Source organism: Rosa chinensis, chromosome 3 (assembly GCF_002994745.2).
Source record: "Rosa chinensis cultivar Old Blush chromosome 3, RchiOBHm-V2, whole genome shotgun sequence".
Taxonomy (NCBI): domain Eukaryota; kingdom Viridiplantae; phylum Streptophyta; class Magnoliopsida; order Rosales; family Rosaceae; genus Rosa; species Rosa chinensis.
The window spans coordinates 43,977,029-44,001,768 of record NC_037090.1 but is presented as its reverse complement, the minus strand read 5'-3'; the positions used below and the strand labels follow the sequence as shown (position 1 = coordinate 44,001,768).

At 37.7% G+C, this 24,740-nt stretch overlaps 2 protein-coding genes, 1 long non-coding RNA gene and 1 other non-coding gene across 21 annotated transcripts; 3 read left to right on the top strand and 1 right to left on the bottom strand.

Annotated features, from left to right (window-relative positions):
• Positions 1–5,591: 5,591 nt before the first annotated feature.
• Positions 5,592–11,765, top strand: LOC112195170. Of its 9 annotated transcripts, none has more exons than XM_024335534.2 (6): positions 5,594–6,160; positions 6,249–6,381; positions 6,472–6,552; positions 6,628–6,699; positions 7,419–7,501; positions 8,183–8,490. In XM_024335534.2, exons 2-6 carry the CDS (start codon positions 6,274–6,276, stop codon positions 8,301–8,303), a joined length of 465 nt encoding a protein of 154 aa, XP_024191302.1. In that variant the 5' UTR covers positions 5,594–6,160; positions 6,249–6,273; the 3' UTR covers positions 8,304–8,490. The 9 variants fall into 9 exon arrangements, with proteins under 9 accessions (XP_040372752.1, XP_024191305.1, XP_024191304.1 ...); XM_040516814.1 differs by having other exon boundaries at positions 6,242–6,381; XM_024335535.2 differs by having other exon boundaries at positions 6,233–6,381.
• A 105-nt stretch (positions 11,766–11,870) lies between these two features.
• LOC112195227 lies at positions 11,871–24,667 on the top strand. Of its 10 annotated transcripts, none has more exons than XR_005808521.1 (7): positions 11,871–12,763; positions 14,951–15,046; positions 15,165–15,236; positions 15,402–15,438; positions 22,399–22,612; positions 23,484–23,785; positions 23,920–24,667. It is a non-coding gene; the product is annotated as an uncharacterized LOC112195227 (long non-coding RNA). The 10 variants fall into 10 exon arrangements; XR_005808519.1 differs by having other exon boundaries at positions 14,951–15,051; XR_005808520.1 differs by having other exon boundaries at positions 14,951–15,051; positions 15,362–15,438.
• On the top strand, positions 12,253–12,359 carry LOC112195586. Its single transcript, XR_002934639.1, has one exon. It is a non-coding gene; the product is annotated as a small nucleolar RNA R71 (small nucleolar RNA).
• On the bottom strand, positions 19,227–21,181 carry LOC112195226 (protein S-acyltransferase 10). Its single transcript, XM_024335599.2, has 3 exons — positions 20,199–21,181; positions 19,672–19,746; positions 19,227–19,532 (listed from the first exon to the last, which is right to left on the bottom strand). Exons 1-3 carry the CDS (start codon positions 20,354–20,356, stop codon positions 19,388–19,390), a joined length of 378 nt encoding a protein of 125 aa, XP_024191367.1. The 5' UTR covers positions 20,357–21,181; the 3' UTR covers positions 19,227–19,387.
• Positions 24,668–24,740: the final 73 nt, after the last annotated feature.

Below are 24,740 nucleotides of genomic sequence, written 5' to 3'. Positions count from 1 at the left end.
AACCTACTTGCATATGGAGTTCTACTCATGCTAGAATACCTGGGGAAGCTAGGAGAAGTCTATGGAACATGCAACAAGTATCTAGAAGTCTCAAGAAGGTCGTATGCCGTGCACATGGAAGAGGAAGCAACAAGAGATTCGAATTACAAAGCAATTTGGAGTTTGGACTTCTTGTTGAGTAAGGATTGGAATTTCGTGAGATTCTTGAGGGTTCTTGAAGGTTCTTGACGTTTCTATTTCAGAATAGGCTTGGAAGGCATGTGAGAGGCATGTGATGTGAAGGAAAATCGAATTGGACTCAACTTGTGCCTAAAAAGTCGAATTCAATGCAGATTCGGAAATCTGCCTGTGCAGATCAGTCAACTTCAACAGAGTGTCAAAAATCGCTGAGAGCTCAGAAAATTATGATCTTTATATGGTTGGAAAGCTACGGATGTCTAGTTTTCATAGATTTTTACAGTTCGTCAATAGCTATTTTCTAGAGAAAGTTATGGCCGTTTGAGTGGACTGAGGTCAATCCTGCAGGAAATCTGCTTTGTGTCAAAGAAGTCCTAAATCAACACGAACTAAGAGAAACCAAGTAGAAACGAATTGGGAGTGCCTTGAGACGTTCTACTATATATACCTTGTGTATTAGACATTTCAAGGTGAACAACTTTCTCCACAAATTCGATTCTCACTTGTTTGCTCTCTATTTTCAGGTTTTCACAATCTTCAAGGAGCAAAGCCGTGCCATCACCCTCCACCACCGTGATTTTCACTTGTTGCTGTGCTAAGGAGCTGCTTTGGACCTTGGGACGTGATTAAGGGTTGTTCATATGCTCTACCATACATATAACTCACAGTTTTGTATAATTGTTAGATGGATTTTCTGCTTTGGAATTTTCTATGTGTAAACCGAATCTTTTGAGTATGCAAATCTGTTTTCGAGTACAATTTTGATGTTCTATTGAATGATTGATGTGTTTATGTGTCCTTTGTCTTGATTAATTGCCGAATGCATGGATTGATGATCTGATTTTGTGCTTCATTACATGGAACGTTCTTGTGGTTGCAAACATAGGAAGACTTGCATGTAACTTGCTAGTAATTAGGTTTATGCTTGGTAACCCTAATTCGAATAAGTAGTAAAGGCTTGCTTTGAGTCGAAATCAGATCATGCATGTGATGATAAGTTTTGACACGCTTGGATTTGCATGTCTATTGATTCTTTCTTGAACTTAATGATTTGAAAACGGGATTTTTCAACACAGTTGCTTTAAGTGTGTGATATCGAACTTTTCAAAATAAAATTGATTTGGTGTTTTGCTATTTCGATTTGACTTAAGAAAGAAAGTTAAAAGGGGACAATGGTTGCTTTGATCTTTGTGTTCTTGGTTGATAGCTTTCCATGGTAATTAAAAGAAAGATTAAGGGATGCATGAAACATTGATTCTTGAATGGTTCTTGATAAGTTGTTCTTCAAAAATTCTTCTTTTCCCATCTATGTATAGAAACGATTTTAATCTTTATTTTCTGGAAATTTATGTTTTCAATCTTCAAAAAACCCCCCATCTTTATGTTTTCTTGTTTGTGTAAATAAATAAAATTAACTTAGAATTTTTAGGTAGCATGTTCATATAAATAATAAAATAAAAATAAAATAAAAAAATAAATGTTTTTAATTTCGTGAATAGTGAGTCCGTGAATAGTAAATATGTGTTTGTTTTAGTTTTAGTGTTTTTTTAGGAGTTTGTTATGAGTTTGTTAGGGTCTCCTTGTTTTTAGGGATGTCTTCCTTAATTTTAGGGATTTGTTCCTTGTTTTTAAGAAAAGTAGTTAGAGTTAGTTTTGACTTAGTTTTTTGTGTTTGACTTGGTCAATAATTTGTTTTCTTAATAATTAAGTAATCTTAATCCTGGTTGTATATGGATTTCTAATGTGATATGGATTTGTAAAATGTATTTAAGTAGGAGTAGGATTTCTAAACCCATTCTAACTTGGTTTTCTTTGTTTCTTTCGAATTCTATGTCTATATATACTTGTATATTTTGTTTTTCTCTCATTCTTTGCTCTCTAATTTCGTGTGCTATGTAAGTATGTTTGCTCTCTAACTTGTAAATTCTAATTTTCGTGTGAACTTGTAATTGTTCTTGTAATTTTCGTATGGAATGTATATTCTTCCTTTAGATTTATTTCTCACATGTTAGCACCCTCAATCCCCGGCTTGAACGATCCCTGCTTATTCTATACTAACGATGATATTTTTCAGGGTTTAAATTGGCGATTGCTTTTGCACGTATCAAAAAGTAAAAAATGGGAATTCATTTGCTTTCGAATGTTTCACATAATCAACTCCTTTTTCATGACTTAGATGCACAATATTAGGGTTTGAGTCAATTTTAATCATATGTTTCGGTTTTGATCTTTGCTCTCTCATTCCATTTGTATTTTTATGTTTTTGCATTTTAATTCTTTTGTTTACTTAATTTATTTTCAAAACCCAAAAACAAAATCTCCCCCCTTTTCGTAAATAATGTTTATACTTGTGAATATCTTTGTGAATATTATACTTTGTTTTAATTTTAATTGTTTGTTTGTCCTACATTGACAGGTGTACCCTCAATCCCCGGAATAGAACGATCCCTATTTATTACGTACTACTAATGACATTTCAGGGTTAAATTATGCGCTTGCTTTCGGGCGCATCAATTTTTGGCGCCGTTGCCGGGGATTGAAAAAATCACTTGCTAAATATGTGAATATTTGTTTTGTTCATATGTTGTGTTCGAAAAAAAAAAAAAAAAAAAAAAATCTCTTGTTAATTGTTTGTAATTCTCTTAATTGTTAGTTAATTAGTTAATTAGTTAATTAATTACTTAGGTTGTTATTTATATTATTAAATACGAATTTTTATTGTGAGTTGTAAATTAAAGAAGGAATAGGTGAAGTCGTATTTATTAATATTGGCCTAAACCCCTTATTGGTACCTAGTTCAGGTCTCTTAAGGTTGAGGGCGGCCTTTATTAACATTCATTGAACTGTCTTCACACTTAGGACCTTTTTCATCCAAGTAAGTATAGCCTATGAGTCTAGGAAGGGGACAACGCTCATGACTGGTTCTTGAATTCAGAAGTGCTTACAAATGGGCCTAAACCACATTGTGGGAGTAGCTCATGCCAAAATGGATTCTACCTCTCGTGGTCGCCCTCCCCTACCTGGCCATTTCAGTAAGGTTGCCCAAAGGATGTAGGAGGGACTTTGTGTCTAGACGACTATACTTGGGCCGCACGTCCTCTTGATTTACCGCTTGGAATTTAATTCGAAATCAATGGTATTTATAACAAAAGAAAATATTGTGATTCATTAAGGTATATTGGATTAAACATAGTCTTGAAAAGGGTAGCTGTTTCAGTCCCATTGCACACTGAGACTCCCTGTTCCCGTACCTAAGTGTTGAAAATAATTGTAAAGAAAAGGAAAGAATAAAAATATTTGTAAGTATTTTCGTAAAAAAAAAAAAAAAAAAGAAAAAAAAAGAGTGTGTACAAAATGTGACGTTTGTTTGTAATCTTGTTTGAAAGTTTTTGTAAAATGTGTCTAATCTTGTTAAACAAAAGAAAAGAAAAGAATTAATTGTAAATATCGTTAAATTCTTGATTGTTATAAGTGTGTAAAATCGTATGAGTAGATAAGGGCCCTTTTGTTAATATTGGCCTTAACCCTTCATTAGTGCCTTTCTGAGGTCTTATGAGGTTGAGGGCGGCTTTTATTAGCATTTGGAGAACTGTCTAACACATGAGTTCTTCCCAAGCTGAGTAAGGGGCATATAGATGGTGTCTTAGGTTGAGACCCTGGGTAAACCACAATGTGGGAGTAGCCAATAGGGTCCTAAACCGTGCGTAAACCACAATGTGGGAGTATAGACACTATAGACCGTGCGTAAACCACAATGTGGGAGTAGCCAATAGGGTCCTAAACCGCAATGAGGGAGTAGCCTCCGTAGTGTCACCAAAATGAGTCCTCCCTCTCACTTACCTCATAATCTGGCCATCTAGCCTTCTGAAACAATGGAAAGCGACTTATGTCTAGGCGACTATCCCTAGATCGTATCTCACCAATAGTAGTGGTTTCTATTGGGCTCGACTTACAACTTGTAATCAACTGAGATATTAACTTTATTTGTAAAGATAATAATACACTTGAACATAACCTCCACATGTAAATTGGTGTTGTTTTGTACATTTTATACTTGTATAAACGTCTCATGTAATATATTTGTGAAGTTTGTGGGTATTTTGTATTTTATACTTTGTAATTTATACTTGTATAATTCGTGAATAGTGACTCGTGAATAGTGACGTTTATGTATAAATCATTAACTTGTATTTACTTCACTATGTAATTTACTAACTTTTCTAATTTTTAATGATGTTCAGGATTTCTATGAATGACCGAGCCTTCTAGACCCTCTACAATAAAAGAAATTGAAGCAAGGCTCGCTCATTTGAAGAATCCTTCACTTTTTGAGTACAACAGCCCCTCCCCTTCGACCTACAAGGAGTACACAATTAACAATCAAGGGAGGAGGCTGTTTCCTTCGGAGGAATCCACATCACCTACATCAACTTCATCTCCACCATTACTTACACCACCCCTTCCACTTTCACCACCTCCTGAAGAAGAAGAAGACATGGGTGGAAGTGCAAATCAGTCCATTAGGGAACTTTCCTCATCAGTGATTCCAGGAGGACCCCCTTCAGGCATTGTATACCCTGCCCCTGCAGTAGGAAGACAGGCAGAGTTTGAGCTTAAGAGTGGATTGTTGCACAAGCTCCCTATGTTCCATGGCCTTAATATGGAGGATGCTAACAAGCATATCCGAGAATTCCAGTCTGTGTGTGCAAACATGCAACCACAAGGAGCAGATGAGAACATTCTTAAAATGAGGGCATTTCCATTCTCTCTCGCTGACAGAGCCAAAGATTGGCTTTATGAGCTTCCTGCAGGACGTATCACATCATGGGACACAATGATGAAGGCCTTCTTGGAAAAATACTTCCCAGCTTCGAAGGTCATATCACTTAGAAAGAAGCTCAGTGGAATCGAGCAAGCTCAAGACGAGTCCTACTCTGCCTACTATGAGAGGTTCAATTCCTTACTTGCACTGTGAGCCCCCGAAAATTTTGTTTAATTTTTAGAATGTAATTTTTCGCCAATAAGATTTTCGCAAGGTGAATTAAGTGAAGAATTAGATTTTGGAAATTGTTTTGGTGTCGAGACCACTTATTGGGCCTTATGATTTAGGTTTGGGCCGAGATTTCTTTCATTTGGGCCTAGAAGGTTACTAAAGTTCATTGAAGCAAATTTGAAAGGAAGGCGAATTGAGTTGTAGACTTGTAGTGACGATTTAAATTTTTAGTTCTAACGAAATCGAGTTTTAGGTTTAGGATGAGGTCGAGAACTAACTTAGGAAGTTTCCGACGAAAAACGAGTAAAAGAAAATTTACGAGCCCGAAACCGAAAGCAATCAGCTAAGAGAATCTCGTAATTCGTCGCAGGGGTAAAATCGTCGTTTCACAGACACTAGTATAAATAGAAAACTTGGAAACCCTAAAAACCAAAACTCTCATTTCTCCCTTGCAGCCGCATCACTCTCTCTCCCCGATCTCTCTCTCCCTCTCGTCCTCCCTCTGCCATCACCGGAAAACCCCATCTCCGGCCACTGTCTTGCAAAACCGCCACCACCCTTCGAACCAGCTCCTATATCCGACCAAAACCCGAGCCCAGCACCACCATGCATCGTCTCCAACCTCCACACGCTACCACCAAACCCGCGACACCACCGCCTTCCATAATCCTCCGGTCTCCAGTCTCTGATTCACACCACCATTATCAGAAATTGAAGCACCAAGCCTTGAGGAGACCATGCCTTAAATCCCGAAGCCGGAAAACCGCCGTACGAGCTCGCCGGAACTCGTAGCTAGCTCTGCATGCCTTCGTTCCCCAACCTCCAGTCCAAGTCGAGCTAAACTACCTCCATAGATGTAATCAGCGCCTCACTACCCACCTGTTTCTAAGATGCAGACCTCCGATTTCGACTAGAGCCGTCGCACGCGCTACACGCACCGCCGCTGGCGCGTGGACCGCCATAGCTCCGCCGGCGTAAGCAATGATTCTGGTAAGCCAACCCCGAGGCCCCTTTCCTTGTCCGGTTGAGTTTCACTTTCGAAGTAATGGGTTTCTAACTTAGATTTTCTGGATTGGAGTTTGGAACCCCAAGCTCGGAGGTGAATGGAGACAGGAGCTCAATACAGATTCTGGAGGGGATGTGGATTTCTGCGTTTTTGGAGTGTTGGAGGAGAAGGAGCTGCTGGGTTAATTTCAGTTGAAACTGGGAAGGTAAGAATTCAAGAATTCAGTGTTGGATATGAATTTGGTTAAGAATTCGATTAAAGATCATAATTCTGTCGTTTATTTGGATTATGTGAGGATTTGGTGGATTTCTGCATTCTGGGATGTTTTGGAGAAAAGAGAAATAGTTGGGCCAGTCCGGTTGATATCGAGAAAAGGGTAAGAACCTTGAACTGTGTTTTGGATTTGGAATTGGTTGTGGGAATTGGGTATTGATACTGTTCTGTTTGCTAGGGATTCGATTGGTTGATGGTTGTGGAGTACAGTCACGACGAAATTGGTTTCCAAGTTGGGAATGAAGAAATGGTAAGATGTTGGTCTCTGCTAAACCACCAGTTTTGGTGTGGTGATTGTATTTTAAAACTCTCGTGGATGGTTACTGAATGAAATACATTTTGGAAGGTCACTTGATTGATTAATGCTTGATTTAGTCGTCAAGCTTGATGAGAACTTGGCTATATTGTGTATAAGAGTGAACTGGCAATTTGTATGGACATAATAGGTTTTGTTAGTAAAATGGTGAATCTGTTATCTATATTGGAATGTTGGATTGCAAGGTAAACTCTTTAAAGGAATTGGTAGTAAGGAATTTGATGAATAACCACGTCACGTGGAAAGTGATGGTGTGATTAAGCCAAACTTGTATGGTTAAGGAATTAGGTCACTAGCGAAGTACTTTAAAGCTAATCATATCCCGGAATGACTCTAAGAATTGTGGTCATTCGGGAATGGTAATTGTAAGTTGTTTTCTTAAAGTAGAAATGCTAAACAAATAAAGGTCAAAGTGCCAAGTATAATGACCATATCCTAAATGATTCAAATGCTGCATCATTTGGATTATTTAGGAATGGATAATATATTTTATCTACTAAAAGAAACTCTTTTAAGCATAAGTTCTACATCGTTGTTTTGATCAAAAGATGATTCAACGAACTTAAAGGGATTTTGAGTAAAAGATTTGGGTTGCTCGGTTAGTTGAGTTGTAATGTTGTCAACTTACTCATTGATTCGATTTTATTATAAAGGACTCGTGCGTGTGCTTTTGGAAGTGGACAAAGTGTCGAAAGTCGAGAACGAATCTAATTGTGGATGGGCACTCCAATACCAGGTAGGGTGAGCTGTCCCTTCCTTGTTAGAGGTTTTCGATATATGTGGAATGTTATACTAAGATAGTATGTTGCCTGCAAGTGCGTTTTTGGTTGTTCATTAGTCGATGCCTCGTGATACATGTGTTTTCAGAACTGATAATTGCTAATTACGAAAACCGAGGCTAGACTTGCATGTTGAGATACTGTACCCTTGTATGTTTATACTTGTGACCTGAAAGTGAATGGGACCTAGACGCGTAGATTCCTAGGGATCCCACGGTGTCGATAACCGTGAACCTCCGGAGGGGGCTGTGCTCCTATGTTTGTCGAGGAAAGATAAGTATAGACAGTGAACCAGTCATAGGAGACTCAGGGCCAGGAAATGGACACTTTCGCTACTTGTAGTCAGAAGTACTACAGAGTAGTTGGCTGGTTCTCGAATTCAGGACGAACCAGGTCGGTCACCGATTTATTTTATATTAGCCGGCAGGTAAGTATCTCGGAGCTCCAAATTGTGTGAAGCATACTGCATATGTTTTATAAAAGAAATAAATGTTTGTGGTTGCCTATTTTTAAAGTATTTTCGATAAACGTGCACAATATTATGTAGTAAATATTTTCAAGTATATTGTTTTCAAACCTAGCATGGTTGGGTCGGCCCCTATTGGGCATGCGAGGACGAAAGCTCACCCCTACTATAGTGTGCAGGTTTCAAGCACGTGGTCGGCAAGCGTACAGGGGAGGCACATGGCCCGGCTTGGCGGATTTCTCTTTAGTTTTATCAAAAGGAAGGTTTTGGTCCCTTATCGGATTTTGAAGTAACTTGGTTATTTATTTCCTCACTAATTTATTTGTTTTCTATTCACTCATTCACAAAATTTCGAGAGACCCGTAACCCTGGGGCGCGTCTCTCATACTTGTTTTCACTTCGTGATTTGTTATTTTCCAAATTGGACTCCGATTGTAAGCCTAAATCTTTTAGCTCACTTTAAAATTCCGCTTGCGAAAATATGTTGTTCGGTTGCTAGAATATTTTGTGACTTTTGTCCAAGAAAGTGTTTTATAAACCAGCAACCTAGACTCAAAAGGCCTTGCGGTTTCGGGTTGATGAGCTATCGAGATGTCATTCGTGACATGTCGATTCCTCATTGGCTCGGAGTCGCGGCGCTGTGGGACCCCCTCTCGGGTCACCACATGCATAATGTCCTCAACATCAGATGAAGGATGAGACCCTACTTACATGTTTTTATGAAGGACTACTACCCTTAGAAAGGCAAATGCTTGATGCTGCAGCTGGAGGAGCTTTTGTGGATAAGTCACCTGTGGCTGGGAAGGAACTCATAGCTAATCGTTCCCTAAACACTCAACAGTATGAGGGTGTGAGACAAACCACTTGTAGGGTAAATGAGGTGAGCACTAGTCCTGCCATTGCGGATCAATTGAGCAAACTCACCCTTCTTGTGAACAAGGTGGCGACTACTCAAGGCCATGGAGGACCTTCTGCTTGTGGGGTATGCTTTACCCAAGGACATCCTACGGATCAATGTCCTCAACTAAGTGAGAATGGTGGTTGGGAGTCTGTGAATGCCATAGGCCATCAAGGGAACCAAGGGGGTCCCCAACGTCCAAGGTATGATCCATATTCGAATACCTATAACCCTGGATGGAGGGACCACCCCAACTTTAAGTGGACCAACAATGAAAATGTTCAGAACCCTCTTGGTGGCAGTTTCCAACATCCTCAAGGACCTCCCTATCAAAGACCTTACATGCCTCCTCAACACAATGTTGGGAATTCCAATTCTCACTATGATAAGACGATAGAGGCATTGACTAATTCCACTCAGGCATTGACTAGTGACACACAGACTTTGCTACAAGGACAACAGAACCACACCAAGGACATTGCTGACCTTAAGAAGCAGATGGGACAAGTGGTGGACTTCATGACCAAGTTTCATGAAACTGGTAGGCTTCCGAGCAACACAATTCCAAACCCAAAAGGAGGCTTTCAAGGCCCAACCAGCTGAGGACGAGAGGAAACCAAGTCTAGGCTGAAAGACTATAAACATTAAGCGCTGCTTGGGAGGCAACCCAATTCAGAAGTAGCTGTGGAGGAGTCATCAACGCAGATTTGCTTTCTCTTCCCCTTTTACTTCTCCAATTTTTCTTTGTTTTAGAGTTATTTTCGTAAATTCCATCCCTATATGCTTAATTGTGTCATTGCATGCTTATGATTGATTACATTGAGGACAATGCAATATTTAAGTGTGGGGGAATGGATTTACACTTTTATCTTGAGTCATATATATTGAAAAATACAAAAAAATCGAAAAATGTCAAAAATTCAAAAAAATTTCGTTGCTTTTGTTTTTGTTTTGAGTCTTAGGATGCCCTTTCAACTGTCTAGGATGATTCTATATCTCTGAAATCATGATTAAAAGAGGATCACAAAATTGAGATGACTTTAACATGGTATTCTTTGGTTAATTGAGATATATGAAAAATATATGCCTTGTAGTGGATATGGATCTCGTAACTTTGGTACAGAATATGAGCATGTTAAGATGAGTTTTGATTCATATAAGCCCATGTGAGATAATTGAGCCCATGTCCCTTTTTCTTGGAGTGATAATTGAAAAATATATTCTTATTTTCTTGGCGATGTTTGATGATCTCATTATTCTTTCATCGTGATTGACTACTTGCCATAGATTAAGTTTGATGGACTAGAGAATGCTAGAATTCGCTGTTGTGCTTGTTGAGACGTTATATCAATACATGGCCCTGATTCTGGAAGGGATAGAGGCAACCTAGGAATTACCACCATTGCCATATAAACCTGTGTCCTTAATTGTGCCCGTCGTGGGACTCCCCTAGAAAAACCCCTTTGAGCCTACGTTAAGCCTTTTCATTCATCACCCTTAAAACCCTTAACCATGAAGCTTAGTATAGTTACAATCCTACCCTTTGTTCTAAGAACTTAGTGGAGCTATCTTTTGAGACATACTACGTGGGTTTGGTGCTAAGGATGAAAATTGAGAAGAGGTGAAAGTTCAAGTGTGGGGGTAGACTTGTCCATGAAAGAAAAATGTATGAAAGAGCCGTGAAAAATGAAAGAAAAGAAAAAAAATGTGTACGGCTAAAAAGAAAGAAAAATGTATGTTTATGGATTTTAATCCCCCATACTTAGTGATTTTGGAGTTTACTTTGAACTGAAGGCCCACTACAGAAAAATTTGGCCTTTGTCCATTCCACTAGAGTTCAAGGGAAGTCTACAATGAAGATTGGGCCCAACATGAAGACATTAGGCCCTTTTATGTTACATCTAGGGAAAGTGACGTTTTTACAATGCCTTGGTGGATTTCTTGAGGTCTTTACATCTACATGTGCTCTGCTAGGTTTTTAGGACACTTTGATAAATCCTGACCCTTCGTTTCTTTAAAACCTTGAAGCTTAGCCCCATTACAACCCTTGAGAAGACCTTCTTGATCCTTAAGATGGGACAGCCCTTGATGTGGAGATGAGTTACAAGAGTTGAACATATGGCTTGGGTCCATCTGTGCAAGTAGTTGGTATCATTCATGAGATCTTTAAAAGAAAAATTTATACTCGTGCTTTCGTTTCTTACATTATGTGATACACTTGCCATCTTTCACATATACTTGAGTGTATAAGCTTTTAAGCATTGCCTTGAATTCTGAGAGAAGAAAGAGTGGATATACCTTGTGAGGATTTGAATCAAACTTGTTTGAAACATGCTTAACAGAATCCATCACCATTGTTACAACCAAGTCCTACTTGTGTATGTGTGAATTATGTGTTTCAATTAACTCTCGAATGCTTAAACATTGACTCTTGGTTAAGTGCTAATCTTGGTGTTGTGAAAGTAAGAGATTGCTGAGACAAAAAGTTGAAGGGCAATAGAGTCTTTGTATGTGTTGAGTCTTTAAAATTTCGTTGAGTCTTAGTGTGTGTCTTTGTGTGATTTTGCTAAGGGACTAGCAAAAGCTAAGTGTGGGGGAATTTGATAGGAGCATTTTAATGCGACGTTTTACTTGCTTTTCCCTACATTTCTTGCGTTATTTCCTTAATAAAATCCTGTTTAGGAAAGTTTCCATTCTTCGATTGGGAAAGTTCCTATTTGTAGAAAGTTTCTATTTTTGTAGTTTCTATTTTTCATTTTTAGAAAGTTTCTATTTTTCTTACTAGTTTCTATTTTCAGTTCCTTGTCACAAATGAGCTGAAATGAGCTCACAAATGGAGAGAGAAGCTAGCCAACGTTGGAGGGAGACAAGATGAAGTACAAAGGGAAGCACAAATGAGCAGAAATGAAGAAGTGAAGCTTTCCTGGTCCAACCAGGAAACCCTGTCCAGAAAAGGAAAGCTTGCCAAAACAAGACTCTTGAGCCAACCAAGAATGGAGATCGAATTAATGAAGTGACATGGCATGAGAGAAGCTTCTTGAAGACTCTAGATGATGACATGGCATAAAGGTGGCGCATGGAGGCCCATGAATTCTCAAGAGACATTGAATTTTCGGCAATTGGATTAAAGGCCCACAAAAACCCATGCAACTAGGGTTTTTGACGCATGACTAAACCCTAGGGAGAGTTTGCCGTCCAAAGTAAAGAGAGAAACAAGGAAGTGGCGTGAGAAATCAGAAAATATAAAGAAGATTTCGGTGGAGATTTTCTAGGGCTATTTTTATGGAAAGAAAATATATTTGGAGACCTACCTATAGAAAAATTGGACAAGGTCATTCAGACTGAAATTGTGATGGGGACACTTCCTCTGCAACTCCTGAAATTCCTCCCATGCCTCATATAGTGTATCTCCATCCTTTTGAGTGAAGTTTTGGATCTCCCTCCTTAGTCGTTTTATCAGTTGAGCGGGGAAATATTGTTTCAAAAACTTCTTAACCATTTCATCCCAAGTTGTGATGATACCTGCAGGTAACGAGTACAACCAACGTTTTGCATCATCTTTTAAAGAAAAGGGAAATAGAAGTAACCTGAGTCCTTCTGGTTGGATGTTCTGAATGGTTTGCAGCTTGCAAATATCTAAGAATTCCCTAATGTGAACATTAGGATCCTCAGATGGTGTGCCAGTGTACTTAGGCAACGAGTTAAGGAGCTGCACAAGAATGGAGAAGGCTTGATTGCTAGGTGGTGTGTAAGCTATGCATGAGGGGGATTCCGAAGCTGTCGGAACAAAAGCATCCTTCAATGCCATGTCGAGTCTTGGGGGTTCCTCTTCGTCCTCGTGAATTGAATGTGCAGGTGAGTTTGGTGGTGTTTCCTCCTCCCCTTGTGAGGAAGTAGAACCGCCGTTGTGTCGTCAATTGGCAAACTAGTTCCCTTCGTTTGATTCCTATTTGACTTGCAAGTGCGTTCTATCTCTGAATCCAAGGGGGTAAGATTGCCTTGAGCAGTTTTACGAGTAAGCATACACCTGAAAACACAAACAAAGAAACACTAAGTAAGAAACTAAAACAGAAATCAAATTAAACAAACTAGTAGAAGCAATTAGAATAAAAGTAATCCCCGGCAACGGCGCCAAAAATTGATAGCTAAATTTATAAGCTATCGATTTTCCTTATTCTCCTGCAAATATGTCAATTGTAATATAGGGAAATAAGGGTCTCCCGTAGAGGATTAAGTTAAACTAAAAGCTTCAACAAAAGTCACAAAACGTGACTGCAGTTCCTACTGAACAGCAGTCGAAAAACAAACTAAAATCCTAACCAAAACAACCCAGAAAAATATGAAAATTTACAGAGACGTACTAGACACACAAGGCGTCCAGCACAAAAAATTTAAGAATTTTTGGAGTTTTTTTACTATGAGAATAAAATACGTGAAAACAGAGAACAGAAAGAAAAACGAAACTGGAACAGATTTGAGATTGGTTGATATCAATATAATGAAACTAGCTAGGAAGGAAGTATCCACCTCCAACAATCACACACAACACACTTTGTCCAATTTACTACCAATTAACTTAGTTGAAGACACTCAGATTGGCTCGGTACGCTTGAACACAACCTATTACTCTTTCTTACTTTGTACGCTAGGCAGGAAGTGCTCTACACCTAGACTATTCCCAAGCAATGCAACCTAAAGGTACGCTTATTAGATTAAACATGCAGAGATCATTAAGTTTGAAAAGAGTTTGAGCAATCACTAGGCATCGCAATTAACTTATAGCCTTGCTAAACCTAGGGTTTTGTTTACTTGCTAGTGAAAACTACCAATTACTTCTCTAGACCATTTGAGGAATCCAGCTATTGATCCAGGCATCAAACAATCAAACTATTAGAACCCTAGCATGCATACTAAGTAGGCCTCCAAAGCACACAAACATAGAATTCATCAATGAGAAATCGGTAAACAAAACCTCAACTTTATTAATTGGAAAACAAATTGAATGTTAAAGCATGTTATGGATCATGTCTAGGGGTTTCAACTGCCCCCAAACTACTGGAAATTTAGTTACACATAATTGGAATCAAAAACACAAAATAATGAAAAAGGGAGGAAGAAGAAGAGAGAGAGAGCTGCTGCAGATTGATCCCCTTTATATGCTTAGAGGTTAGGAAATCCAAAACCTAAAAGAATTCGGGTTCACGTGCTTAGGTGGAGTTTTCCTATTGGCTCTTGAACTTGATAACTTATTCTAACCATTCACATCGTGCCATTTGTCCATCATGAGTCGGAATATGAAGCACAAACTCGTCCTCGGGCTTCTTGGTGTGATTTGGGCCTCGAAACATAAATTCCCGTCCAACCTCAGATTCACGCGCAGCCTAACCTTCTTGTACTAAATCGGCCATAACTTCTTCTAGAAAAATGATATTGATGAGACGTAAAAAGATTCGGAAACTAGACATCCGAGGCTATCCATCAATATAAAGATCATTCTCTGGATCGTTCTGAGCTGGTCTCAGTGCTCTGTCGAAGTTAACTGATCTGCACAGGCAGATTTCCCGATTTTGCTTTTCAATCCCTCTTTTACTTCTTTTCTTCTTCTTTACTCCAAGATACCTATAAAACAAATAAACAAAGTAAATAACCAGAAAATACACTAAACTAACAAAGAAAGTATGGAGATTAACGCTATTAACATCGCATAAATATGCTCTTATCATCTGCCTATACTAGGAAAGTAGTAGAGTACCAAACTTTATTGTTTTTATATAAATGAATTGAGATATTTGATTTTGCTGCCCGTTACCTAGAAACTTTTGTAGTTATACAGATATATAGAACATTCCCATGCTTTCAAGGCTAGAAGTACCTTGGGCTGTTTCTTTCTAAAAAGGAAAAGTAAAATACAATTGGACATAAACTTGTGGGAAAGTTTAAGGCGTGTACCTTTGAGTTATTTAAAGATGACTATGAGGAAGATAGAGTGAAGCCCACTTCAAAGCCCAATTTTAACCTTTGGTCTATTATTTTGATTGCCAGAAGCCTAGAAGTAAAAACCGCTCCATTTCGATCAGCATTTCTTACCTGTCTGCGCTGTTCAAAACTTCTTGTTTAATTCGGAGTCTGTATGTTTTGGTGAGGTAGTTTAATTCATTGCCAAGCTATTTTAGCTATTTCAAATGAGGCAAAGAATACTCTGTGCTGTTTGGTGAGGTTGCAGAGATGTTCAACTGAGCTTGAATTTGTAAAGCAGGAGAAAACCAAATCATCCGTTTGATATTACAGAGCGCTAGTTGGAGGTTGAAGAGGAGTGAAAGTTAAGCGGGTAAGCTCCTGATTACAATTTAATTTAGTTTGAAGTTTTTTTTTTTTTTTTTCAAAATTCCATGAAAATTCCCAAGTTGCTGAGAGCATCAAGTTTGATTTTTGATTATTGCGAATGCTAATAAGACGACTCGATGTGGTTTGGTGTGAGATGCATAAACTGCAGGCAGAGAGAAATAGTCATTTCGGTCTCAGATAACCTGGTACGCAGTCCTTAACTACCATTTATTAAGTTTTCATTTGCTGATTCGATGGATTAGAGAGTAAGGAGTGCATTTAGTTTTCTATATTTTCTTGTCTTTGATGATTGCAATTAGAAAGTTGATACCTTTCACATAAGAGATGAATGTACAAGCATGGGGTTAAACTTTTCTTTTTTGTCTTTGATAATTGCGAATAAAAATAAATCAAAATTTAGAAATGCGCGAAGAGAATTGTTGGCTAAAAACAGAGTAAATAACACTTCCAGGAAAGAAGTATTTAGGTATTCAGAAACTTATTGATCATATCTTACTTTTGGGTCATTGATATATCATGCAACAAATTTGAAGGTAAGATTAATGAATTCATTGGAACTTGAAAGGACTTGGCCTTCTTAATGTTTCCAATGACATTCTCACTGCTACCATCCCATTATCCTTGGGAAAGTTGACATTACGCATTACATGCATCTTTCAAATAACGTACGTACAGGCTTTCCGGAGAAATTCCTCAGCAACTAAAGCAGCTTACATCCCTCACATATGTCAACGTCTCTGATCGATAAAAATCTCACAAATATTGAAGAAGTAGGTTCCATCTGTCGTCTGAAACATATTACTACTATATATTAATGTTGTTGAAAGTTCACTTCATCAACAGGCTTAACAAAATATCTGTCGATGTAGTTAATCTAACATGACGGAGTTTTACTTGTTTCTGTCATTTGATTGAACCAATATTGAAGCTTAGTTGATGTTTCTGTTGTCTGATTTGAAGTACAATGACAGTTATATGTTGACCGATTTAGTATGCAACAACATATATACCATGAGTTATGTTGTTTGAGATTGTTTGGACTACAGATAATTGTGATTGTTGTGGTTAGACTTGACTTCAAGCTACAGTTTTAGTTTATCTATGTTGTTTGAATCTCAATTAGAGTATAGTATGACTCAAATATCTGTTGTTTGAAGTAGTTAAAAACAAGATATTAACCCCCTAATTCTGTTGTCTGGGTGTTATTTAACCTCCACTTTTATGTTGTTTGAAGTTGGTAGAAACAACATATCAACCACTTACTTCTATTGTCTAGGAGTTGTTTGAACTCCACTTCTATGTTGTTTGAAGTAGGTAGAAACAAGAGATTAGCCACCTACTTCTGTTGCAGTGACTAAAATATCGAGTTTCGAGAAAATATCGATGGTTCTAAAAATGGAAATTTCGACGGAAATATCGAAGATATATCGATTTCGATAAAAAATAAAGAAAAATTATGGAAATTTGAAGGAAAATATGGAAATTTTAAGTGAAACTTTTGGATATGTTTGTTTTATCAGTTATCTACTATATATGAAAAGAAAACCTTGAATAAACATTGTTATATAGTAATTTGTAATAATTTAAGATGAAACGGTAAATGCTGAATAAACAATAAGAACTAAATGGTTAATAATATTAACTTATTACTTACCATAATTATAGAGTGAAGTAGTAAAAGAAAGAAGAAAGAAGAAAGAAACTTTGTTCTTTCGGTGCAAGGAATGAGTGGAACCCTAAACCCTATTTATAGAAGTTCAAAATTGAAATATTGTTGTAAATTTTTTGAAAATTTGGTAAATAAAATTCAAAATATAATAAATTGTTCTATGTTAGTTATTGATTGGACATGCATCTAAGTTTTCAGATTCGTAGGCTAAATGAATATATATTAGAATGGTGCAAAGATAACATGAGTGTATGTGCAGCAGAGTTGGCCAAGGCTCTCAAAGGGCAATGGAGTGACCTTGTTGATTTTTTGATTTGAAGTTTAGGCTAACTATGTGTACGTCAGCCACGTGATGGTGATGTACTGATGTTGATGTTGCATTTGTGAGAAAGGGTGGGAAGGGTAGTGTTGACTTTGCATGTGGAGAAAGAGTGGTAGAGTGGGAACTGGGAAGAGACGGAAGGTTCCAAAAAAAATACCCAAAATTTCGCAAAATATCGCCAAAATAGAGATATTTCCGGAAATTTCGGGAAATTTCCAAAATATCCGTCAAAGGTTCCAAAAAAAACCCAAAATTTTGAAAAATATCGCCAAAATCGGGATATTTCGGGAAATTTTGGGAAATTACCAAAATATCCATCTAAATCTACACGGAATGTAACGGAAATTTAGACAAGTGAAAAAAACGAAAATTTCGACGAAATATCGCCGAAAATTTCGATTTTTTAGTCCTTGTTATGTTGTTTGAGAGTTGTTTGAACTCTACTTTTATGTTGTTTGAAGCTGGTAGAAACAACAGATGATTGGTTTGTTTATGTTGTTTCTATTTTCTTGATACAACATATTGTGAACCTGCATATATGTGTTGCCTTTCAACCATTTCAACATCATTCATTTAATCATCATCAAACCCATAAAATTGGAGTAAAATAAGCATTCAATATGATGCCAACATTTCATTGAATCAATATCATATATCCAAAATACAATCCATAGTTCCATAACTCTAAACCTAGCTAACAGTCACATTATGATCGAGAGAACCAAAAAACCATCTTATCTCGATCATTTACCTAGTGCACTAAGTCAAAAACATATAAGGTAAAGAAAGAGTAGACAGAGCAACTGCATGCGTAATTTAGGTTCATCATCACTTTCCATCAGTTATATATAAATACACAAATTAAAGAAGTTCCAAGTGCTACTCATCTACCTTAAACAGAACCAAAGATAGAACTGTATAATATGATTTGCCCATTTAGCTTGAACCACAGCAATATCCTTCTGTGTGTAAGCAAGTTTGTATATTCCTTGCAAAGCAACAAAATACATTAATTAATCATGAGTGCACTCAATTATTTATGCTACTATCACTTGTAATCCGCATCCTACACTGTTCTTTAGAACCATATCTCCTTTCTCTTTTTTCCTTTGTTGATAAATTGGTAATTATCCCAATTCACATGCTTAGGAGATGCAGACATGCATGGTAGTAGGCAAAACTCAGATCATCATGTCAAAAAGTTTAGAAGAAAAGAACAAAGAAAATCTTGTGAATAGCCAAACTGGTAGAAAGATCTACAGGACTCCATAACTAAATTCGGAACAAGAATGCATTACCAAAGGGCTGAACAAGTTGTTGTGAACCCTCCAAAACTAGCAAACCAGCACAAGATATGTCAAGACCTAAATGGAAATTAACGTCTGTAGCTGTTAAGAACTTTAACTCGGAAGGCAAAATGAATACTTGAAATCTTAAAAGACCCAGCATTACCTTGGAGATTACCAAAACTTTCAAATACAAATCATATGAACCTTTTATCTCCTTGCCATGTAACTCTTGATCTGGAAGTCGGGTAAAACTGTTAGTTACTCTCCATCCATAACAGAGCACCAAACACACAAACTTAATTGAATGGCTGAGTTGTAAATAGTACAGTTTGCAATTCAAGTTCTTTCTCCTTAGCAGTTGCCATCCTCCTAAGTTTTGCAGCTTGTGCAAATGTTGATGGCCTGTATTGAACAAAAAAAAATATCATATAACTGCAAAATATACACTCTTTCTCTTTGTAATTTCTCTAAATCTTCCACCAAGCAAGTTAAACATAAGCAAACCAGAAAGATAATAGACAACGGAAAATTCACTGTTCTTTGCGTATCATCAAAGGAAAGAAAGTCAAAGACAAATACTAATATGCTTTGGTAGGAGTCAAATACCAAACTTGATGCCATCCCATAATATATACTGCTGAGAATCCCAATCCTTAGCATCAATTTGCGGAAAGTGAAACAAACCTAGTAATAGCAAAAGCCAATATCAAAATGAAGCTAAAGACTCAACATTTGCATAAAAACCCATTATTAAAGAAATCCAACATACGAAACTTCACATTCTCCTACCAAGCATACGAGATAACTCATTCAAACCCAAAAAAGAGTATCAAACATGCAAATCTCAGAACAGATTAGAAATGTGTCCCTTGGAAAGCTAGGATTGGAATAAGTTTCAATATAATCTCTACTTCCTCTACTTGAGTCACGGTGCAAAGCCTCCAAGGACTTGGGTCTACACCGTTTTCCTTCAGCTGCAGAACTGCTTTGTCTAAACATCTGTAATACCGAAAAATAGGATTTAGCTTGGAGAGCTGGATATTAAAACTGATGTCACGTATATAATTCTAGAAGAGTAGTAAAATTTTAAAAAAGAAATACATAAAATCGTTCAGATTCGGAATGCAATTAGATTTACCCAGAAGAAGAACCAGAAGTAACGAAGTATTGAACCAATGTAATCACAAAAAGAGCCAAATATGTTCCTGTATACCTGAAAATTGATAGAATAGAAAGACAAAGAAATAAGAAAGACAAGGCATGACAGGAAAACACTCATAAAGCAATTCAAATATGATGACCCAGTTAGTTGTGCCCTTCAAGTACATTTATTTTCACATTTCTTATGTTCCACCGATTTGTTTGCAATTATAAATTGCCTCCTTTTACACACAACACAATGCACACATTGCTGAATAACAAGCTCTACCTAATTTACACTAATTTGAGACACCAATTGAAACCCATCTGTGCATATATGATAAAGTTAACTTCCTGATCCTAAATTCAGAATTCCAATTACTTGTCTTTCCACTTCGATACAACTGGAACAGGGGATATCCATTCAGAGTAACCCAGTGCACAAATAGGCTATACTTTCCACTCCACAATTTGACATACAATTAAAACACAAGATAAACAAAGAGTAAAGAAGAAATAGCATACCATGATTCTCTTTTAGTTTTCTCTATCAAACCTCCATCAAACAGAAAAAGAACACCAACATATATCAGATGCAGCATCACAAATGCAGCTTTTAAACCCAAAGCATACCTCCGAACTAAACCCACCAACCAAACACCAAAAAGGAATAGTATTCCCATGTAAGAAAAAAGTCAAGCTCCACCAAAAAAAACAGCAACACTAACAAAAAGAAACGATCTTTGGCTGAGTTGGGATTCAACAGAACTAAGTAACAGTAAAGATTACTTTTTTAATTTCTGGCTTTATGAAAAATCCAAAAAGGGTGTTGAAGAAAAAGCTCACTTGGATCGGAGAGGCAAGGAAGACACTGAAAACTGGAAAACATAATCTTTGAAACTTCACTTAATTGGCAAACCTTGCCAATCGACCTGAAAACTTAACATGCATAACCAGAGAATTTAACATGAATTCTATAGCATGTATTGGTAGAGTATGTTGTATATGCACTAATTTAAAGCATAAGATAAATACCAATTTGGTGGAGAATTCTTGGGTACCTTGGTGTTTGCCATACCCTCATTTTGTTAAATATTTTGGACCATTGGATTAGTAATATATCCAATGGTTCAAAATATTTAACAAATGGAGAAATGATCATTTACTCAATTTTAGCTTAAAAATTGCCCACTTGCTCCACTAATAGTTTTTTAACCACATTTACCCAAAATACTATAAGGGATTATTTCCCTAATACCCAATTAATTATTTTTTTATTCTTTTTATTTATTTTTGAGACTTTTTTGCCCTCTCATTCTTTCTCACTTAGAGAGAGAAATCATCCTCCACCTTGCTGTGCTCCGGTGACCAGTGGCCGGGCGCCGACTCCGGCGACCGGTCATCGGAATCCGGCAACGTATGACCGGAATCTGGTGACCGGTCACCAGAATCCAGCAACCGATGACCGAAATCCGGCGACCGGTCACAAGAATCAGGAATCTGGCTACCAGACTGGTGACTGGATTCCGGCGTCTGAATTTATTGCCCCCTAATAATACCCAGTAACCATATTATTGCCCCCCAGTAATCATATTATTACCCCCAATAATCATATTATTGCCCCCCAATAATCATATTATTGCTCTCCAATAAACTTGTTAGTGGGGATTAATAATTAGTGAAAAATGAAGATGTTTTGAATTTTGAAAGTTTTCGGAGGTTTATCCAAATAAATAATCTTATTATTGCCCCCAATAATCTTATTATTGCCCCAATAAACATTTTATTGCCCCTCAGTAATCTTATTATTGCATTCCAATAATCTTATTATTGCCAACCAAATCATAATAAAAAAAGCAATCACTACTGGAAAAATAAAATTTGACCAGCCAGGAAATGTAGCAATCACTACTGGTAGCAAAAAAAAAAAAAAAAAACTAGCTTCTGATTTGGGCACCCAGTAAAGCTCTGGGCACCCAATCACCATCTTCGACGGCACCGTGACTTCGTCTCCGGCTTCTGAAGGCTATACGTCAGTCGACGTTCGGGTCTGGAAGACGAGTCGGTCGTTTTATAAGTCGTCGATCGCTCTTGGAGGCTGAAGAAGCTCCAGCGCCGGCTCCGATCTCTGTAATTTCGGGTCAGCCATATCTGGCGTTCGGGTCGGTTGCGAATCTGCTAAGGAACGACAAAGCCTCCATGGATGGACGCCCCCGTCCAGTCCCCAACGCCGTCCAATCCCCAACGCTTAGCTCCTAACGAACCGGTGTCCAATCCTCGTCCGGCGAAGACTGCGGTGAACTTGGCGTCTTCGAGTCAACGGAGGTGGTGGTTACCTGCTCAGTTAACGTGACAGGGGGGAGGGAGAGAGAGAGATCCGGTGAAGACTACAGTGAACTTGGCGTCTTCAAGTCGACAAAGGTGGTGGTCACTTTGCTCAGTTGACGTTACAGGGGGGGGAAGAGAGAGAGAGAGAGAGAGAGAGAGAGAGAGAGAGAGAGAGAGAGAGAGAGAGAGAGAGAGAGAAGGTTGTAATTTATTAATTAGACTGGGGGTAAAAATGTCACTTGTGCTTAAATTGTGTAAATGGGAGTAGAAAACTCTTAGTGGAGTAAGTGGGCAATTTTCAGGCTAAAATTGGGTAAGTGGTCACGGCCCCTTAACAAATTGGTAACTTGTTTAGCCCTTAGCCTTTCTAATTTTTTTTTTCCTTTTTTTCCTTTAGGGTTAAATTGGAACAAGAAGAAGCAAATATTTTTTTTTTATCTCGAGCAATATTGTACGCAGCCGCATATCAAATTTCAAAAGAATCAATAGGAAGAAGAAGATAAGAGAAAGAGGAGCTGATTTTGAGAAAGCTTGGTTTGTCAAATTTCCAAAGGTTGAAGCTTTCACTCACTCTGAGCGGCATATCTCTTTGAGGCTCGACTCTCTTTCAGGTAAACCCTAACCTCATTTTGTCTTCTTAATCCAATCTCTTACCTCTACTAATTATTGTAGCTTATGTCCATTTCCATTGCTATTTTTCGTTTTCTTTGGAATTCCTTGAAGTGACTTGGAATCGTTGCTTGTTGGGTTTTCTTTCTTGCTTGGCCTCTATTTTTTTTCTTCTTCTTAGTTTGATCGGGTCTGATCGGTTGCAAGAAGAGAAAATGTGTGTGTGTAGATATATATGTTGCTTCTGTCGTTGTTATTCTCCTTTCCAGTTTACAATTGGTCTTTTTTGATCATATGCCCAAGCATCACAAGCATTGTCTGGCTTGGCCTAGGTCGTAATGCAAGTGCTCTAAGGCCACCTCCAATAAGGAGGTCTAGAAGGCCAAAGGCTATAATTTAGCCCTTATTTCATCTCCAATAGCAAGTTTTAAAAGGGCCAAAGGGCCATAGATGGGCTATCGGGCTGGTGAGAGGGCTATGTTTAGCCCTTTGGCTGGCCTAGTCCAGAATTTGTGGTCCCAGCAGTAGACCCAAATGTGGAGAAAATGAGCTGCTAGAAGAAGAAAAAGGGGGGCATGTGGCAGCTTGCTATTGGTTTAAATGAAACCAATTTGATTCCCAACGGTCATAATTGATCAATGGCTATCAATTAAGCAATTATCACCATAATTGCAAATCAATGGCCAATATTATCTAGCCGTTATTTACGCAACGGCTAGTTGTTTTTTTTTTTTTTTTTAACAAAACAATAAAATTTGAAAGCATCATTTTCTCTATAAATACAACCACAATTTCTCTATAATTTCACACCTTTAGTTTTCCTTCTACAATTCACTTCAACAAACTTCTTCTATCTTTCTATTCTCTTTCTAGTGAAAAGCATGTCTATCAAAGGAGCTAATTGGACAAGAAAGGAAGATGAAGCTCTTTGCATTGTGTTCATCCAAGTATCCAAAAACTCCGACAAAGGTACGAGCCAAAAAGAGACCGACATTTGGAAACAAGTGGAGCAAAAGTTTAAAGAATTTTTCAATGGTACTCCTCCGAATGTTAGAAATTTTGAGAGTTGTAAATCTCGATGGCAAAAACACCTCTTCCCACAAATGAACAAATTGCATCAATGCGTCAAATGCGCCGAGAGGAGGATTCATTGCGGAGCTAATCAATCCGACCAAGTAAGACCTCTTTTACATAATTTTTTTTTAATTTGCTTAGCAAGTAATTGTAATATATATATATATATATATATATATATATTTTTCATGAAACTATTCTTATTGTTATTATATAATTTTTATTTTTGTTATAGCAACACTTTGCCGAAGATTTCTACAAGGACGATATGAATGGAAAAAATTTTCGCCATCAAAGGTGTTACAATTAATTTGTGTAGCGATAGTGGGTGACGTTTGATGATCCACCACTAGAAAACTTTGGCTCATCACCGGTGCAAAGAAACCTCCCTATTTCCTTGGAGGATGATGACGAGCCAAACGGATCTACTTCGACACCAACTTCGACTCCGGATTCCCTTGCTAGACCAATGGGACGAAATATGGCAAGAAAACATAAATTGAAGGCCAAAGAAAAGGAGGAGAAAGCCTTTCAAAAAAAATTATTGGCTAACATAGAGCAAATGAGGGAAGAAAACATCAAAGCGGAAGAGGCAAAAGCCATAAGAGAGAAAATGAAGGAGGATCGACGAGAGAGGGAGAGGGAAGAAGCCATTGTAATAATGCAAACCGTTGATTTTACTCCAAGGAGCTAGGCATATTTTGATGGGAAGAAGAGGGAAGCTGTTGAAAGGCTAAGGGCACGTGAGTTGTTTCCTAATTCCGCCACAACATCCAATGACTACCATCCACGTATGGCAACCGAAGACGACTATCATCCACGTATGGCATCTGAAGATGACGAATAGTTTGGTTATTTTATCAATTCGGTCAATGTTTTCTTAATAAATTGTTCAAGTTATGTAGAAATGTAGGCGGTCGAATTTGTTTTATGTCAATGAAGTTTATGCAAGTTTAATCTTATGAAATAAAATGGTTGGAACATGAAGAAAAATTCAATACAACTTTTATTCATTACAAATTAAAGTAAGCAACCACATAATCAAAAGAAAACTAA

What these genes read in the sequence shown, in the direction of transcription:
- LOC112195226 (XM_024335599.2), bottom strand. Translation starts at nt 20,356, where the DNA reads ATGGGAATACTATTCCTTTTTGGTGTTTGGTTGGTGGGTTTAGTTCGG. An exon ending in AAAACTAAAAGAGAATCATG is followed by an intron (nt 19,747 to 20,198) that starts GTATGCTATTTC and finishes ATCAATTTTCAG; the next exon opens with GTATACAGGAACATATTTGG. An exon ending in ACTTCTGGTTCTTCTTCTGG is followed by an intron (nt 19,533 to 19,671) that starts GTAAATCTAATT and finishes TCGGTATTACAG; the next exon opens with ATGTTTAGACAAAGCAGTTC.
- LOC112195170 (XM_024335534.2), top strand. Translation starts at nt 6,274, where the DNA reads ATGGAGACAGGAGCTCAATACAGATTCTGGAGGGGATGTGGATTTCTG. An exon ending in CGGTTGATATCGAGAAAAGG is followed by an intron (nt 6,553 to 6,627) that starts GTAAGAACCTTG and finishes TCTGTTTGCTAG; the next exon opens with GGATTCGATTGGTTGATGGT. An exon ending in AAGTTGGGAATGAAGAAATG is followed by an intron (nt 6,700 to 7,418) that starts GTAAGATGTTGG and finishes TTTATTATAAAG; the next exon opens with GACTCGTGCGTGTGCTTTTG.